The sequence below is a fragment of the Canis lupus genome, chromosome X, assembly GCF_003254725.2.
Source record: "Canis lupus dingo isolate Sandy chromosome X, ASM325472v2, whole genome shotgun sequence".
In the NCBI taxonomy this organism is placed as follows: Eukaryota; Metazoa; Chordata; class Mammalia; order Carnivora; family Canidae; genus Canis; species Canis lupus.
The window spans coordinates 92,896,850-92,915,048 of NC_064281.1; the positions used below are offsets into that span (position 1 = coordinate 92,896,850).

At 36.0% G+C, this 18,199-nt stretch overlaps 1 protein-coding gene and 1 non-coding gene across 7 annotated transcripts in view; one reads left to right on the forward strand and one right to left on the reverse strand.

Moving 5' to 3' along the window:
* Positions 1-3,478: 3,478 nt before the first annotated feature.
* CUL4B (cullin 4B) overlaps positions 3,479-18,199 on the reverse strand; it is a 46,297-nt gene continuing 31,576 nt past the window's right edge. For 3 of the 6 annotated variants that reach the window (XM_025431202.3, XM_035712232.2, XM_025431204.3), the window contains 9 exons: positions 13,672-13,776; positions 13,075-13,185; positions 12,539-12,630; positions 11,154-11,261; positions 10,164-10,277; positions 9,235-9,340; positions 7,945-8,117; positions 5,744-5,896; positions 3,479-4,026 (listed from right to left, as the gene is read on the reverse strand). In XM_025431202.3, the coding sequence (XP_025286987.1) occupies positions 3,931-4,026; positions 5,744-5,896; positions 7,945-8,117; positions 9,235-9,340; positions 10,164-10,277; positions 11,154-11,261; positions 12,539-12,630; positions 13,075-13,185; positions 13,672-13,776 (1,058 nt within the window). In that variant the 3' untranslated portion in view covers positions 3,479-3,930. The remainder of the gene's footprint in view (positions 4,027-5,743; positions 5,897-7,944; positions 8,118-9,234; positions 9,341-10,163; positions 10,278-11,153; positions 11,262-12,538; positions 12,631-13,074; positions 13,186-13,671; positions 13,777-18,199) is intronic. The other 3 variants (XM_025431200.3, XM_025431205.3, XM_035712235.2) reach the window with 1 other exon arrangement.
* LOC112649587 (U6 spliceosomal RNA) lies at positions 16,270-16,372 on the forward strand. Its single transcript, XR_003129649.1, has one exon. It is a non-coding gene; the product is annotated as a U6 spliceosomal RNA (small nuclear RNA).

Below are 18,199 nucleotides of genomic sequence, written 5' to 3' on the forward strand. Positions count from 1 at the left end.
CATGGGGCACCTTGGTGGCTCACTTGGTTAAGTGTCTGCCTTTGGCTCAGGTCGGGATCCCAGGGTCCTGAGATCGAGCCCCAACAAGGGGTTCCCTACAGGACCCTGCTTCTCTCTCTCCCTCTGCCCCTCCCTCTGGCTCCTCTCTCTCAAATAAGTAAAATCTAAAATAAAAGGTTCTACAAAAGAAAAATTTGATTTCTTTTTACTACGCTAAACACAAATTCTAGGGATTGGAGGATTTTTTTGTAGCATTTTTTTTTTGCATTTTTTTTTTAAATTCAAAAGTTGCACGCTCTACTGAGCAGGCAGGCATCCCTAGGGATTGTTAAATATAAAAGTATACTATGGGTCTATTCAAAAAAAGAAATACCTATATAATACTAAGGAAAATAATTGAACAAAATTTTGTATTTGAACAAATCTCTTCATTATTCAAATGTAAAGCATTATTCAAAAAACCACAATGAGATACCACTTTATTCCAGTTAGAATGGCTAAAATTAACAAGATAGGAAACAAATGTTGGTGAGGATGTGGAGAAAGGGGAACACTCTTACATTGCTGGTGGGAACGCAAGCTGGTACAGCCACTCTGGAGAACAGTATGGAGGTTGCTCAAGAAATTAAGAATATAAGAAATAGTGCAGAGGACTATAAGGGAAGGGAGGGAAAACTGAATGCGCAAAAAACCAGAGAGGGTGACAAACCATGAGAGATTCTTAACTCTGGGAAACAAACTGAGGGTTGCTGAAGGGGAGGTGGGTGAGGGGATGGTAAACGGGTGATGTGAACAGTACTGGGTGATATACACAACTGATGAATTGTTGAAAACTACATCTGAAATTAATGATGTACTATATGTTGGCTAATGGAATTTTTAAAAATGTAAACAAATTTTTGTAGGAAACTTAATATTGATGGCATTAGCAAGGATACCATATAAAGCATAATTATGCAAATTCCCATTAGTACTGCTCTTTTCTTTTTAATGAACAATATGTTTTGGCAATTTTATGTAGATGACAGAACAGAACATGTTTGTAACACTTCCTGTCGTTCACAGCATTAAACAGAATGGTCATTAAAACAAAAAAATAGCTAATGTAAAAAAAGATTTATGGATACTAAGATTAAAAAAGAAGCTTCTAAAAATCTTGAGACCCAGATGCCTAAACAGAATAAACTGATTTCCTGAACTGTACACACAAGTACAAGGTAAGAATTTTCAAGAGTATGGCTAGACATCATGTTAATAAGACTGTTCCACAGACTCAGGAACTGGGTTCAAAAAAACTTGATTTCTGGCTTCTTAAGGTCCTTGACTGTACACCTTACAGTGAGAGTATATATGGCCCAGAACTCATATTAATAGAAAAGGAAGATCAACTGCCATTACTAAAACAAAAGCATTTAATCTTTTATTCTTCCCTCAATGTAAATCTAGTTTCACATCGACTTTATGAAACTACTTGACTTTTGAGCATTTGAATCAGTGTTTATACCTGTACTTGATTTTTCTAAAATATGACATTTGAGAATACTCACCTTGAGAATTCCTGGGAATTCTATTCACCCTATACCAAAACCCTCCCACACATTCCTATAGCATTATCACCAAACCACCAAAATTGACAGATGTGAATTCATTAAATCATAAGGAAGACTTAAAGTTCTGTGGTTTCATAACTTTCTCAAAATATTTGAAATTTTAAAGATCTTCTCCAGAAACTTTTTTTAAATAAAAGTTTTATTGGAGAAAAATAGAACCACCACGTACACAGGGAAAAGAGCACAAAAATTTAACTGATACAGAACAACTGAAAGTCACAATTATCCAATGTTGTTTGCAATTACTTTTCAATTTCTTAAACAGCTCCCCTCAACTTGTTTTTTTTAGTATTCTTGCCAATTTTTCAGTTGAAACAGCATCAAGTTTTCAAAAAATTAAGAGCCTCAGGGAAGGGACCAGCTTTCAAGATAACAAAAGTGACACCGAGAGTCTCCTCCTAACAGGGACCAATTCTATCTAAAAATTTCTTAAGAGTAACTATTGAGTCTTGTGGAATAGTCTGTGTATCTCAGAGACCATCAGGATGAATTAGAACACTGACATAAATGGTCCAGTATGGAGAGAGGACAAACAAAATAGCTGCATTTCCTTGTCAGATGAGCTCATGCAAGGAAACCAGGGAGAAGCTCAGAAAATATAGGCAATGGCTGCTCAAAAAGAATTAGGAAGGCATTCTAAATACCACATATTGTTAACAGTGTGCAAGTTAATGCAATCAGAGAGAGAAAACAGGCAGCTTTTTTTAATAATAGCTGGTTAAAGGTCTTGAGAATTCAAGAAAACAATCAATGGTAGACAAAGGAGCCAAAAGTCTCCTCAGTTGACGGTTAAGACCTAGATATTCTTCCTAATGGCTCCAAATAGTCAAGGAAATATACTGTTGCCAAAAGCATCAAAGCAATTCTGATTTTTAAAAACCCGGACAAAATTTTCTGCTTCTCCTCCAAGATCGATTACCTTTCAAGGAAAAACAAACCAGGAAGCAAAACAAAAACAAAAACAAAAACAAAAACAAAACAAAAAACCCAACCACCAAAACCACAGAAACAAACAACCCCCCCCCCCCACTGATGCTAAAGAGAAGCCTTTTTTTAACTCACATTACCAATTAGAGTAACAATACTTTTGCTATTTTCTACGTATGAACAATCCTAGGACATTCCCCTGAAAAGTAGATGTCCAGTGGCTATGAGAACTCTTCAAGAGACTTTGAAAGGAATAAGATCGGCATAATACGGATTTTGAATTTCCCAACTAGAGGGTATGTGGGAAAATAAAGGAGAACCTTTATATCTAGGTCTTTAGGAAGTCAGAAGGATGAAAGGTTTATTTAGCAAAATGCAGAGTTGGGGTGCTTCCCAAAACTTTGGTAGAAAAAAGAGGAATGCTAAATCCTAGGAAGCCTGTAACAATCTAGCAATTGGTCCAAGTTAAAGACAAAACTGTCCAAACAACATTAAAGTCTAAAGGAAGTTGAAAACTAGTTGATGAACTTTTGCCTTGTAAAAATTTACAAAACACGTGGGTTTTGGTCTCTTTTGCAATGTTCATATTGTATTCATTTTTAATATGAAGAGTTGGATTTTTCTCTCCTACCATGTTCTTCTAGTACGGTTGATCAGCAATTTTCTATTTCAGCTATTTTTATAAGTACCTGTTAATCAGAACAGTACACTCAGGGCTAAGCCATATACACACATCCTATGGTCATAAATAGAACATCTAAGGATGTGTATATACAAGAGATTACATATGCAACTGTCCCTCTACTTGAAAACTTGTTTCCAAATAAGTTTTTTTAAAACATCCCTTTCAGTGTAACAGAACATTACTTAGTAAAATATCAATAGCTATGACAACTTATTTTTCTTTTCAAGGGAAATCACAAAACAGGTGAACAACCAAGTCCAGGGTGGTTTTTCTATTTGATAAATACATCCAGAACTCTGTACAGTAAATAAAGTTTGCATGCAGTTTAAGTATCTTTAAATGACATTTTAAGCAAATAAACCTTTTGCTTCATAATTAATGGTGTATAAGAACCCCCCCTCCTTTTTTAATAGCCATAGGACCTCTTCCCCAGTTCCAAAGAGGAATCATGAAGACCAGGTACTTTCTTAAGAATTTTCTGCACATCATACTAAATAACATGCAAAGAGTTCAACAACATTCTTCTTAAAGGTTAAGTATTAACTCTTTATATGGGCATGTTAACCACTGAAAAAGTCGACTCAACTATTTCCATTACACTTCATTTGGTCATTGGTAGTATAAAAGAAGTCAAATAATATAGGATCAACAGGTTAGTTTATCCACTGGCTACTTGCATATGATACCAAATACTCGGAGGCCAAGGTTTTATGCAATATAATTGTATTGGTTTGGATTTTCTTTATCTCTTTCCATGTAATCCCGATCAATTAAGGATTCTATTCTCTTCTTAAGATCAGCAGGCTGTAAGAGAAGGCAAATTTTCAGTGCAAACCTTATAATCACTGGCTCAAGCCCATGTACCAATACCCCATTAAAAAAAGAAGTTTTTGCATACTGATTGAATGAATTTAATCTCCTTATTTTTTAAAAAGAAAAGGTATAATGAAAATAAAACCAGATTAAGAAATGTTTTTATACTATACATATACTGTCACATCTTATTACTTTTCTATCTTAGAGAGGTCTTTTGAGAATCAGCTATTCTCTGCAAAAATACAAAAGACTAACTTAGCATAACTTCACATGTGGAACATATTATAGTTCAGGAAAACAGAATGCTATTTAGTTTTGCCAAGAGAGTTTGAGAGGATAAGTAGACCCTAAATTGGGCAAAAGCTAGTTCTCAAAGTCAGTTGCATTCTTATAAATTAAGATAAAAAATATATTACAGAAAACACCAATTACAAGAATACTACAGCAAATGGTCTGATAAGTGTAGTAGCCCATAATTCAGATCTCTGTATTTCAGGTTTCATGTAAGATTTACCTGTTACCTACTATAAACAATTTGGATTTTTGAATCCTACTTGTGGTTGAAAAATTGAGAAAGCCTGTAACTTGTTCTCATGATTGCATTCTTAGCTCTTGGATGACAAAATTTCAGTCTTTTGTATTTAGCCTATAAAAGAAAATATATCTTGCTAATAGTTTTTCAGATAGTGTAAAATGGCCACTTGATTTGAGAAGGGTAAAGAGCGAAAGCAGTTTGATAGGGCAGCCAAAAACCAATATTTATTATAGTGATCCTCTAACTGCCTTAGCATCAGTAATCTCTTTGGCTGGAGGTCAAATAGTTGTAAGGTAGAGAGCATCAAGGTAAGACTGTGGTAATGAGAAGGAAGTATTAGGTTTGGAGAAGAGAGAAAGCCTGCCTTATTAGCATTAACAGCTAATGAACACTTATTATGCCAGGCCCCGTGCTAAGTTTTATACATAGATCATTATCATTAAACCTCACAATAAACCTATGAGGTAATGCAAGTACTATTATCATCCCCATTTTACAAAACAAGGTGAAGCGATTTAACCTAAGCCCAAAGCTCCTGAGAACCTCAAGAGCCAAGGGTCTATTCCAAACTCTACAGAGTGTTTATCATCACAAGGGGTTGGGAATCTTCTAAAAAACACCCTAGAAAACAGGCCAGTAAAACACATTACCTAAGCCACTTTATTATTGGACATTTACACTGGAGCATGTCCATTTAATGACCAATTTCAGTCGTCAGAACAATTGCTAAACTTTTTCCAGAAGATGCCTGATGGCTAATTATCTGTATAAAGTTTTTAATGGACACTTACATAAGCTAACTAAACAGAAGATTTAACTTAAAATAACCAAATCTGTCAAAATACCAAGGTATTTCAAAAAGAAAAAAATAACAAAAATAACAAAGCTCAAAGGAAATACTGTGAATGAACCTGAAAATTTCACACTCATTTAACAGCTAACTTTCAGGTATAAGAGCCCTTAGAGTTTTCCCCTTTGTCACAGCTACCCACATATACTAAACGAAGGGTTTTTTGGGGTAGGGGAGGATCATATACATGAGCATGAGAAATGAAAAATTTTATCCCTCCTAATGGTCTTAAGGCTTTATGTTTTTAAAATTCATGTCTGAAAATCTAATGTGTTCTTTTATATATAACAAGCTCAATTCAAAAATACAAAAGTACCTACCTTTACTGGAAATTTCAGCTGGTTGTACACTTCTGAAACAAGGAGATTGTGGCTAAGTGTCTTTCTCATCTTCATAATTCGAACAATTGCAGCATCAATTTGATACTGTCTGTCTTGAAATACTCTTTCTGTAGTGCTCGCTTGTTCCTCAACCTAACAAAAAAGTTTTTAAAACTTAGAAACTGTACCTGAAGTGAAACTTGGTTGCTTAAATGAAACGCTGGGACACCTGCACCCCGATGTTTCTAGCAGCAATGGCCACAAAAGCCAAACTGTGGAAGGAGCCTCGGTGTCCATCGAAAGATGAATGGATAAAGTAGATGTAGTTTATGTATACAATGGAATATTACTCATCCATTAGAAATGACAAATACCGGCCATTTGCATCGACATAGATGGAACTGGAGGGTATTATGCTGAGTGAAATAAGTCAATCGGAGAAGGACAAACATTATATGGCCTCATTCATTTGGGGAATATAAATAATAGTGAAAGGGAATAGAGGGGAAGGCAGGAGAAATGTGTGGGAAATATCAGAAAGGGAGACAGAACATGAGAGACTCCTAACTCTGGGAAATGAACTAAGGGTGGTAGAAGGGGAGGAGGGCGGGGGGTGGGGGTGACTGGGTGGCGGGCACTGAGGGGCGCACTTGACGGGATGAGCACTGGGTGTTATTCTGTATGTTGGCAAATTGAACACCAATAAAAAAATAAATTTATTATTAAAAAAAAAAAACTTGGTTGCTTAACCAAACTACATTTTAGGGACATGATACACTATAACGATTTAAATATATTGAATTAAAGAAACCTTATAAACACAGATGATGACAGAAAAAAAACCTACAACTCCTTTCTGTCCTAATTATATTGTCCTGTACAATGAAGTAATGTCAATATTAGTTAATAGAAAAATACCACTTAAAGGTGCCTTTCTAGAAGTAGATAAGGCTGATGGAAAATTTACCATTTTCTTTTACTTTGTCTTCAAAATCTTCTAAATGTGTCACAAGGGTTACTGACCAGATTTCTGCAAGACATTAGCTTATCTGCAAAGATGGACTCTATCTCTCACTTAAAGTATGGTACTAGCTAACTAGAGTCAAACTTTTTAAAACTTAATTCTTATTTTATTAATACATAAATCAGAAATGCAGTGTTAGTGATTATATTTTTCAAGACTAACAGAAATTTAGGTGTTTTAGGAGATAGTTTCCCAATTTTAATGCTAAAGCAAAAATGTTCATCTTTAGCACTTACATTAAAAGCATAGTTTGGGCTTTTTGCAGTCAATTTCTTTCTGATACAGCATAAATGTTCTACAAGAACACAGTAATCTTCTAAGGGAATATCACACCTTTGATGTGAGTAAGACAGGAACTTGTTTGAGATACTGACCTCTATCCCATATTAACACTTTTCCTCATGTACTGCATGAAACCTTTGGAATCAACCAAATGGTTTCAGGAAATGCTGCAGTTGTTTTTCTGTAATAAAAGTCTCTTACAAATTCAAATGGCAAAAAACAAACAAAAACTTCACTGTTAATCAGAGATACTAACTAAATCATTCAGAGTTTTCACTCAGCAAGTTGGCAAAGATTTAAAAAAGAAAATATAATCTTTAGTGCTGGCAAGGGCACCATTAAGACAGGCATTCTTACTGCTAGATGGAGTGTAAATTGGTCCAGTCTTTCTGGAACACAATACGAAATCATTTTTAAGACTCTTAAAATGCTCATATTCTTTAACCCCAAAGAAGTACTTTCATGAACTTATTATAAAGGAAGTCTCAGAGAGATTAAGATTTAGGTACAAAGATGTTTCTTGCAGTTTTTAAAATACTAAGAAATTAATTTAATCACCCAACAGGCATTGGTTAAATAAATTATAAAAGCCATGTAAAAGAACACTGTGGCCATCTGCCATTTTATGAAGATATTTAATGGCATGGAAAATTCTAAAGATTTAATGTCAAGCAAAAAAAGCAGGATATAAAACTATCTTGAGTCTCAGGCCCAACTATGTGTACTCCCCTTTCCCCCCAAAATTTCAAGATCAAGCACCAAAATATACTGAACTAGATACAGGTACAGAAAATGTTAGTGGTAGTAGTACGGGCATAAAATCTTCTTTATAAATTTTTAATATGAACACATACAAATCCAGTACATCAGAACAAGAAGAATGCAAAAGAGATACCGTTTCTTTCATCTGGATTTGATTGATTTTTATCCTGAAAAGTTTGTGTTTAAAATCATCATTACAAATGAACTTGTCACCATCTTCAATATCTTTGCCCTTTGGATTTTTTGCCAGAACTCTAGCTTTGCCACAGGCCAGTGACTGCAGTGTTCTCCTTAATTCTCCATCCTCTGAAGAAGAAATAGTGGATTAGTTGTTACCAACCAGTTCATCAACACAAATCACTACATTCACCTCAATCTACTCCTACCCCATCACCCTATTAAAAGTTTCTTTTTTCCCCCAGGATCATCAACGACTTCCTCTTTGTCCTATTCAATGTTTTTTTCCCCCCTGTGGTCCTCTAAAGGCTTCAGTTATTCCTTGTGGATAACTACCTAATAATCAGAAATGACATCTCATTTCCTTCTAATCCCACATTTAAAAGACACCTCTCCACCTGGTTGTTTCATCAACTCCAATATGTCCAGAGTTTAATTCAGAATCTCCCCCATAAGACTGTGTCCTCTTTCCAATGGTTAGCCCTGAAACTACCAGTCTACTCCGGTGAGAAACCCTGGAATCATCTTTTAACTGTTCCTTTCCCTTCATCCTTCATGTGCCTAGTAGTTGCTTCCTTAGAGATGCCTCTTCTCCATTCTCATTGGCCTCATTCTAAAGTAAGCCCCTTATCATTTTATGACTGAATTACCCCATTAGCTGCTGGACTGGCATCTCTTCATCCTCCAAACTGCCCTATTGTCTACTGATTCCAGGAAAGTTGTCCAAATAAGCCACTTCCATTATGTCTCACACTTGAGACCCTACAATGTAGGTTTCATTTGCTAGATTTGTAAGACTCTCCATGATCAGGCTCTATTCATCTTACCTATCTAGCTTTGTATCTCACTATTTAATACTGCAGTTAAATACTTTATGACTCCTGCCCACACCGTGCTCATTCCTAAGCACCAAGCCTTTTCTCACACTATCTCCCCTGGCAGCTTATGCCATCTCCCTAACTGAAACTTGAAGACTCACCTCAAATATCACCTCCTTCATGAAGGATTTCCCAATTATGCCAGCCCACAGACATCTCTTGCTTCACTGAACTCCTAATACACTCACAGCACCCACAGATTGGTACTTATAGGCTGTGAACTTATTACAAATGTCATTTCCCCCTTCTCCCATGATTATGAGTGCTGAGGAGAGGGATTATTCCTCTGTATCCCCCAAAGCTCTTAACCTAGTGGAATGCACATAGCAGACATTGAATAATGCTTGCTAATTGATTCAAACACAAACCTATTCCGGTAGCCTGTTTGATCTCTTCTAAACTGAACTCCTCTCCCTCATTAAACATTAGCAGCACCAGGGTTTGAAAAAGAGAGACCTGGAGTTCTTTTTTGCCCTGTTGGAAAAACAGCAGTATTTAGCCATCATTTTTTAAAAATACATGAAAATTAGTCAAATAATTAATCTTTAACAGGAAAAACATTTTTCAATTAGTGGATTCAGGAACACGGATTAACATTATCCAGAAAAGCAAGTATGTTTGGTGTAGGGTTTAGGTGTGATCCTACCTAAAATAGGAAGAAGGACTGGGTGACCTTTCTACAGGTCTTTTTTTTAAGCCTTATAATTAAAACAGAACAAAGTAATGAAAATTAATAACTCAGCTTATGTGTCATTATAGATTATTTTTCATAAGCAGCAAGAAATCACTATTTCAAATGCATTTTCAACTTGTTAGATTCAAATTAGTCACAAAAGCTGTAGGGATTTTTGAAATTAGATATGGGAACTGTTCTCCTTTACGCCCACTCTATTCTCTAGCTCCCAGCAACAAGAAGTTTCCTGTCAAGAAATGGCAACAGGAATTCTGCGTCCACAGGTGGGGAAATGGTGGCAGAAAAAGGATTATTGGTTTTTGGTTTTGCAGCAGGGCCAATTCAATCATGAAGGACCACATTCTTAAAATACACACAAAGCTGTGATAAGCAGTGACTCTGCCATGTATTATAAACAACTTAAACCTTCAAGTTAAGAGAAATGACCTCTTGGTGAGCATACCATAATGTATAGCGAAGTTGAATCACTATGTTGCACACGTGAAACTAACGTAACATTGTAGGTCAACTACACTCAAATAAAAAAAAATTGTAAAGGGAAGAAAGGATGACCTCCACATCAAAGATGAAGATGAAAACTAAGTTTGAGGAACATCTACTTACCTCTTTAAATTCTGCCTTTAGCACACAGTGTCCTAGGGTTGACTGCCACTGAAGTTTCCTGCCACTATGTTTGCCTAGGTAAAATGTCTTGAAAATCTCCTGAAGTTTTACCATCTATAGTAAATTAAAAAATACAGCTTTATTTAAGCTCTGTGCCCAGAATCACTTTCACCATTCTTTATATTTACTTCATGTATAATAATGTCTGAAAGTTTTTAATATCAGTTTTTTATATCCAGTAGCTCCAATGATTACTTTGATGTAATGATCTCCCAACTACCAAATCTAATGGCATTTATCAGTTTTGATACTCTTTGATCTCTCTACAATATTTAAACATCCTCTCTTTTGAAACATTCACCTCCAGTGGCTTTTGTGCCTCTAAACCATACTGGTTTCTTTATTTCACTATTGCTTCTTCGTTGGTTTCCTTCACAAGTTCCTCTTCCTACCATCCGCCAAATGTGAACCTTTTCCAAAGTTCTGTCTCAGGCCTTTTCTTCCTATTTCCATATTCTTCCTCTTAATGAGTGAGACTCTACCCCTTGGCTTCCATGATCATCTCCACCAAGGATTTTCAATATCTATCTCTAGCCTTAACCTCCTTTCTAAGCTTCAGTCCTGAGTTTAAAGACATTTCCCCAAAAGTTAGGATGGATTTACTCAAGTCCATTCACTCAGAAATCCAACCTCCAAGTGATATATGAGTAAAAATTTCTGAGAGCTGGGCAGAATGATGGGTAAAATCTGGAGAACTAAAAGAAGAGTCAGGGAAATTGGCCCTGAATCCAGAAACTTGACATCATTAGCTATGCTCTAATGATACGAGTACAAGAGTAATATAAAAAAAAGAGCAAAATATTAAAAGAGAATTTGGTGTTGGTGTGCTTACTGATGCAAACTTTTAGAAAGTATTTTTCAAAGACAAACAAATTAGAAGCTTTATATATTTCTATGCTTATAACTCAAGTCCTGAATAGCAACTCTTACCTCTGGTGGTAAATGGACTTCCATAGGCACATATGTTGGCCAATAACCCATTGTCAGGATATTCACAGTTAATTCAATATTCCCAGGTACATTCTGGTTCTGCATATACTATAATAAGATCAACACACACACTTAAAATTTTAAAAATAAAAGTGCATACATTTCATGTCATAACAACAACCCATTCAAGAAGTTTCCCATTATAAAATTACATGCAAACACTGACCATCTTCAAAATAAAAGGCAACTGTTACAAAAAGACTATAAATGAAGCCTGTATTAAATGTACTAATTAACATTTTATTACAATGGCATACAAGGATCACGTGACCTTGTTAGAGGCATTATTGACTTAGATCATTTCTCACTTATGGCTGGGCTGTTTTAAGTAGAATCTCATCTCCATTCTTTTCCCCCTACCACCTGCAGTCCCCATCTTTGGGGACCCCTATGTGGCTTGGAACACCTTGTAGCAACCCCCATTCCTCACCCCACCAGCGAGCCCAAGTCTCCAATATTTAACTTGCTCCACTGCCTGTTTGCAGGGGGTTACCCGAAGTGGGGAAGGAAGAAGAGGGGGAAAGGGCAAAGCAGATAAACTCTATTCTGTCACTACTATAGGACCATGACTCTACTGATCTTTTCTCACTCTCAGTTCCTACCATGGCAATATAGTGGTAAAGAAGTCATTACTAAAACCCTGAGAGGAAAATCTAATTTGCTATCACTATTACCTATGCTCTTAAATATTTCAAAATCACCTTCTACCGATATCTGCTAAACTATGGATCTAGCTTCTTACTCTCAATGTCCTCAAAGACCTTATACAATCATTCTACCGCCTCTCCTCCCTCCCCACTGCCAGCTTTGAATATACAAATCACCAACAGTGATTAGATACTAGAGAAAGCCCTGTTCTCACTATCTAGCTACAGTTTTTCTTGTCCTGACTTCAGTCAATACATTTTTTTTTGTTACCTTAGGTATGCATACTGGGCATGAATTTTGAAATAGGTCAAATATACTTATATTTCTTTGATTTTTTTTCCTCTAATGAGTATCATCTAAGCTGCTATGATGTATTTACAACAAATGTAAGTTTCTACTTATCCTCTTCAGTGCGAATCATAGTAAGAAAATAACTAAATATACTTAAGTTTGAGAAATTTTTTTTTTTAATTTTTATTTATTTATGATAGTCACAGAGAGAGAGAGAGAGGCAGAGACACAGGCAGAGGGAGAAGCAGGCTCCATGCACCGGGAGCCCGACATGGGATTCGATCCCGGGTCTCCAGGATCGTGCCCCGGGCCAAAGGCAGGCGCCAAACCGCTGTGCCACCCAGGGATCCCTTAAGTTTGAGAAATTAAGTAAGAGTTTAACTCACTTTTACCTGTTTGAACTGAATCATGATGTCTTTAGAAAGTTCCATGTCTTTAAACATTCCTTCAAGTTTGCTGGTGAAAGCAGCTCCACATTCTATTAAAGATGTTTATACATTTATAATATTTTAAAATGGTGAAAACAGAGAATTGAAAATTGAAAACATGAAATGTAAAACTTGCTTCAGTGTAAGATATGATCTGTAACTATTCATAAGAATGAAAAAATCCTTACCCCAAAGTGTATGCCCCACTAATTCAGAGTCATACTCTTTAATCCTGTAGTAACCTTATCTACTATTTAGGCATAAGATAAATGAAAAATATTTATACAAGTAATAAAACCAAGAACAATGCTTTATTTTTTAAAAAACTGCAAAAGCTCTGGTTATGTACAATAGGTTGGAAACCTCATGAGCTTACTCAATTTACATTTTCATCATATGAACAACAATTAATGAAAGAGGCAATTAAGTAGTAAAACTTAAGCTAATATTTTCCCTCAGAAATCAAAGAAGGATAGAAAAAATGACAATCATACCATGTTTAAGTTTGGACAGCATTGATTTTTCAGCATCTACAGATGCACTCTTCCCCACTAACAGGCGCTTGGCTAAATCTTTCTTATAGAAGGCCTCAAAAACATCTTTACCTATGTTAAATAATAAAATACAACGTATAAGATTCTAATAAAAAGTTCTGACAAAATTGCTGTGAAGTGCTTAATAAATCACACCTTTACTCCAAGTTATTTAAATTTATACATTTTACCCAAGTTTGTTAAATGCAACAGACATTAGGAGTAGATATGCTGGACATTTCAAAAGTTCTTTGCTGTAAAAAATTAAGACTGCCATTACCTTGTCTTTAAAAAATTTTAGTCAGCTGATGAGTTTAGCATCAACAGAAATTAAAACAAGTAGCAAAAATAAAGGCTCTTAATAAGTGGAAAAGTCAAAGCAGAAGGCAATTAAGTAATATTCCTTAAGTACCCTAATGAATTAAATGCAACAAATATAATACAGTTTTAAATATCTAACTCTAACTCCCAAATATACTCCTTCCAGGTTAATTATACTTGATAGTTTCTCTGCTGAGTGCTGTTTTAAAAGAAGAATTTTAAAACAAAAATACTTACCATAGATAAATCTAAATATGATCATAATTTTATCCAACATTTTTTCAAGTTCTTCATCTGTAGCTTCCTTGTTGCCTGCGCGAAGCTTTGAATCTACATACTTAGCTAAAGTGGGGGGGGGAAAGTTCATTGTTTAGTGATCATATTTAGTGATCATGAGTATCCATAAGGTACTAGGCACTATATATACCAAAATAGAAGTATATACTGAGTTTTGCAATGCTTCAGAGATATCCATGCATTTTTAAAAGTCTCCAAAGTCAAGGATATCAAGTGACTTATTCAATGTCACAGAACTAATAAATACCAGAGCCTGAACTCAAACCCAAGTCTTCTGGCTCTCAGTCTAATGTACTTTCTACTTCCACTATCCTGATGCTTATTAAAATGTGGTATAGGTATCCTGGGGGAGGCAGTGTATACAGAACCATGCTAGAGTCATCAAAGCCACTGAAGATGGGAGGGAGGTCCAAGATGACAGCATAGGAAGAGCCTGAACTCACCTTCTCCCATAAACACACCCCAGCTACAGCTACATGGAACATTTCCCTTTGAAAAACATCTTAAAACTAGATGATCTTTTCTTCACAACGAAAGATAAAAGGATCACATTAGGATGGGTAAGAGAGGCAGAGACGACACAGATATAGCAACACACAAAAGGGAAAGATTTCACCAGACAGGTGCTTCTCTTCAACGAATAAGGGGTTAGTGCCTTACTTTAGGCACCCTGGCCCCAGTGATCTGCACCACAGATGAGCCCCTAGAACATCTGACTTAAATAACCAACAGAACTGATTTCCGGGGATCCCAAAGTGCTGTAGGAAATGAAGATTCCACTCTTGAGGCTCTTGCGGCCTGGCTCACTCTAAGACGCAGTGAAAAAACAGCAGTTTGAAAAGCACCTAGGCTATATGTGAAAGATACACTTGCTGATCTGGGGGCATTATCAGCTGGAGGGGCAGGATATAGCTAATATGTTCCCTAGAGATTAAGGTGCTGGAGGACACCATCACTGCAGTTTCCATACAGCCTGCTAGCATACACTGGGGAGTTTGGATGTGGTAACTGAATTCAACAATACATTAAAAGGATCATACACCATGATCAAGTGGGATTTATTCTGGGGATAAAAGGATGATTCAGCATCCACCAATCAACATGATACACCACATTAACAAAATAAAGATAAAAATCATATGATCATCAACAGATGTAGAAAAACCATTTGACAAGATTCAACATCCACTTAAGACAAAAACTTTCAACAAAGTGGGTATAGCAGAAACATACTTCAACAAAATAAAGGCTATAAATGACATACCCACAACTAATATACTCAACAATGAAAAGCTAAAAGCTTTTCCTCTAAGATCAGGAACAAGACAAGGATACCCACTATCCCCAATCTTTTTTTTTTAAGATTTTATTTATTCATGAGAGACACAGAGAGAGAGGCGGAGACAGGCAGAGGGACAAGCAGGCTCCATGCAGGAAGCCCACTGTGGGACTCGATCCCAGGACGGCGGGATCATGCCCTGAGCCATCCAGGCGTCCCAACTATCCCCAATCTTATTCAACATCATTACTGGAAGTCTAGTCACATCAATTACATAAGAAAAGAAATAAAAGGCATACAAAGTAGAAAGGAAGAAGTAAAACTGTCACTGTTTGTACATGACATGACGCTATAGACTAAAGACTATAGAAACCCTAAAGACTCCATGGAAGAACTATTAGAATAAATGAATTCAGTAAAGTTGCAGAATACAAAATACATTATACACTAATAACGAACTATCAGAGAACCAAAAAGAATCCCATTTATGTCTGCATCAAAAAGAATAAAATACCAGGGCACCTGGATGGCACAGTTGGTTAAGTGTCCCAACTCTTGGTTTTGGCTCAGGTCATGATCTCAGGGTCATAAGATCAAGTTCTGTGTTGGACTCTGCACTCAGCGAAGAGTGAGTGTATTTGAGACTCTCTCTCTCTTTCTCCCCGTTCCCACCTCTCACTCTCAAATAAACAAATCTTAAAAAAATAAATAAAATACCTAAAAATAAATTTTTAGAAAAGATTTTATCTATGTATTTGAGAGACAGAGCACAAGCGGGAGGAGGGGCAGAGGAGAGATAGAAGCAGACTCCCCGCTGAGCGGGGAGCCAGATGTGGGGCTGTATCCTAGGACCCATGAGATCATGACCTGAGCCAAAGGCAGCTGCTTAGCTGACTGAGCTACCCAGGGACCCCCTAAAAATAAATTTAACCAAGGAGGTGAAAGACCTGTACATGGAAAACTATAAGATACTGATGAAAAAAACTGAAGGTGATACAAAAAAAAATGGAAAAATATATTGTGCTCATGGATCGGAAGAATTGCTATTGTTAAAATGTCCATACTACCCAAAGTAATCTACAGATTCAATGTAATCCCTATCAAAATTCCAATGGCGTTTTTCACAAAACTAGGACAAGTAATTTAAAAATACGTATGGAACCACAAAAGATCCCGAATAGCTAATCTTGAGAAAGACAAAAAAACCAGAGGTATCATGCTCCCTGATTTCAAACTATACTACAAAACTACAGTAATCAGTGCTCACTTCAGCAGCACATGTACTAAAATTGGAAGGATACAGAGATTAGCGTGGCCCCTTGCAAGGATGACATGCAAATTTATGAAGCATTCCATGTTAAAAAAAAACCCTATAGTAATCAAAAGAGTATAGTATTAACATAAAAACATACATATCTATCAATAGAACAGAATAGAGAGCACAGAAATAAACTCATGCTTATGTGGTTAATTAATCTATGCCAAAAGAGGCAAGAATATACACTGGGAAAAAGGGTCTCTTCAATAAATGGTATTGGAAAAACTGGACAACCACATGCAAAAGAATAAAACTGGACCATGATATTATATCATACAGAAAAATTAGCTCAAAATGGATTAGAGACTTGAATGGATGTATGAAGACCTGAAACTATAAAACTCCTAGAAGAAAACATAGGGTGTAGGCTCCTGGACATAGGTCTTAGCAATTTTTTTTTTTCTGAATCTAACTCCAAATCCAAGAGCAACAAAAGCAAAAATAAACAAACAGGACATCAAACTAAAAAGCTTCTGCACAGAAAAGGAAACCATCAAAATGAAAAGGCAACCTTTTTTTGGGAAAAGACAGAATGAAGTTATTTGCAAATCATACATGCAATAAGGGGTTAATACCTAAAATAGATAAAGAACTCCTACAACTCAGTAACAAAAAATCCAATTAAAAAATTGGCAGACGATCTGAATAGACATTTTTCCAAAGACATACAGATGGCCAACGAGCACATGAAAAGATGCTCAATATCACTAATCAACAGGGAAATGGAAATCAAAATCATAATGGGATATCACTTCACATCTGTCAGAATCGCTAGTATTGAAAAGAAAAAATGTGTTGGTGAGAATGTGGAGAAAAGCGAACTCTTGTGCACTGCTGGTGGGAATGCAAATTGGTGCAGCCACCATGGAAAACATTATGGAGGTTCCTCAAAAAAGTAATAGAGCTACCACATGATTCAACAATTACACTACAAAGATAATGCAAACACTAATTCAAAAACATATGCCCCCTATGTTCATTGCAGTATTATTTATAATATCTAAGATAGGGAAACAATCTAAGTGTCCATCAGTGGATGAATAAGGAAAGGTGTACGTGGGTGTGGGTGTAGTGGAATACTACTCAGCCATAAAGAATGAAATCTTGCCATCTGTGTTAACATAGATCCTAAGTGTTTTTACACTAGGTAAAATGCAGAGAAATAGGACAAATACTGTGTGATTTCACTTATATGTGGAACCTAAAAAACAAAACAAAACAAAATTCAGACTCAAATATAGAGAACTGATTGGTGGTTGCCAAGGGAAGGGGGGTTAGGCGGTGCCAAAATGGGTGAAGGGGATAAAGAAGTACAAAGTCAGTTATAAAATAAGTAAATCATGGGGATGTAAAGTACAGCACAGGGAATATAGTCCATAAATACCATAATAACTGTAAGGGAACAGATGGTAACTAGGCTTACTGCGGGGACCATTTCACAATGTATACAAATATTGAATCACTATGTTGCACATCTGAAACTAATATAATACTGTATTGTCAATTACACCTCAAAAAAGCCACTGAAAGACCTGGCATGTATTCTGGAGTGTCCATTTTACACTTATGTTCTCCAATCTTAAAAAACTACTTATTAAAACAAACCAGATACATCACAGAGTAAAAGGCAAAATCTGCCAAAAAAATTTAAGGATAAAAAAAATAAAAAAAATAAAAAAAAAAAAAAATTTAAGGATAAGTAGTAGACCAATGAAATTCATCCTTTTGGCAGAAGACCCTAAAACTTCACCACAGGATACCTCTCCTTCTGACATTAAAGGGTAGTTTGGTGGGGAAATCTAAGAAACACTGCCATATGTCAGAGCCTTACACTAAATGGGCCCAGATTATTAGGCTTATTTTTGTCCTGG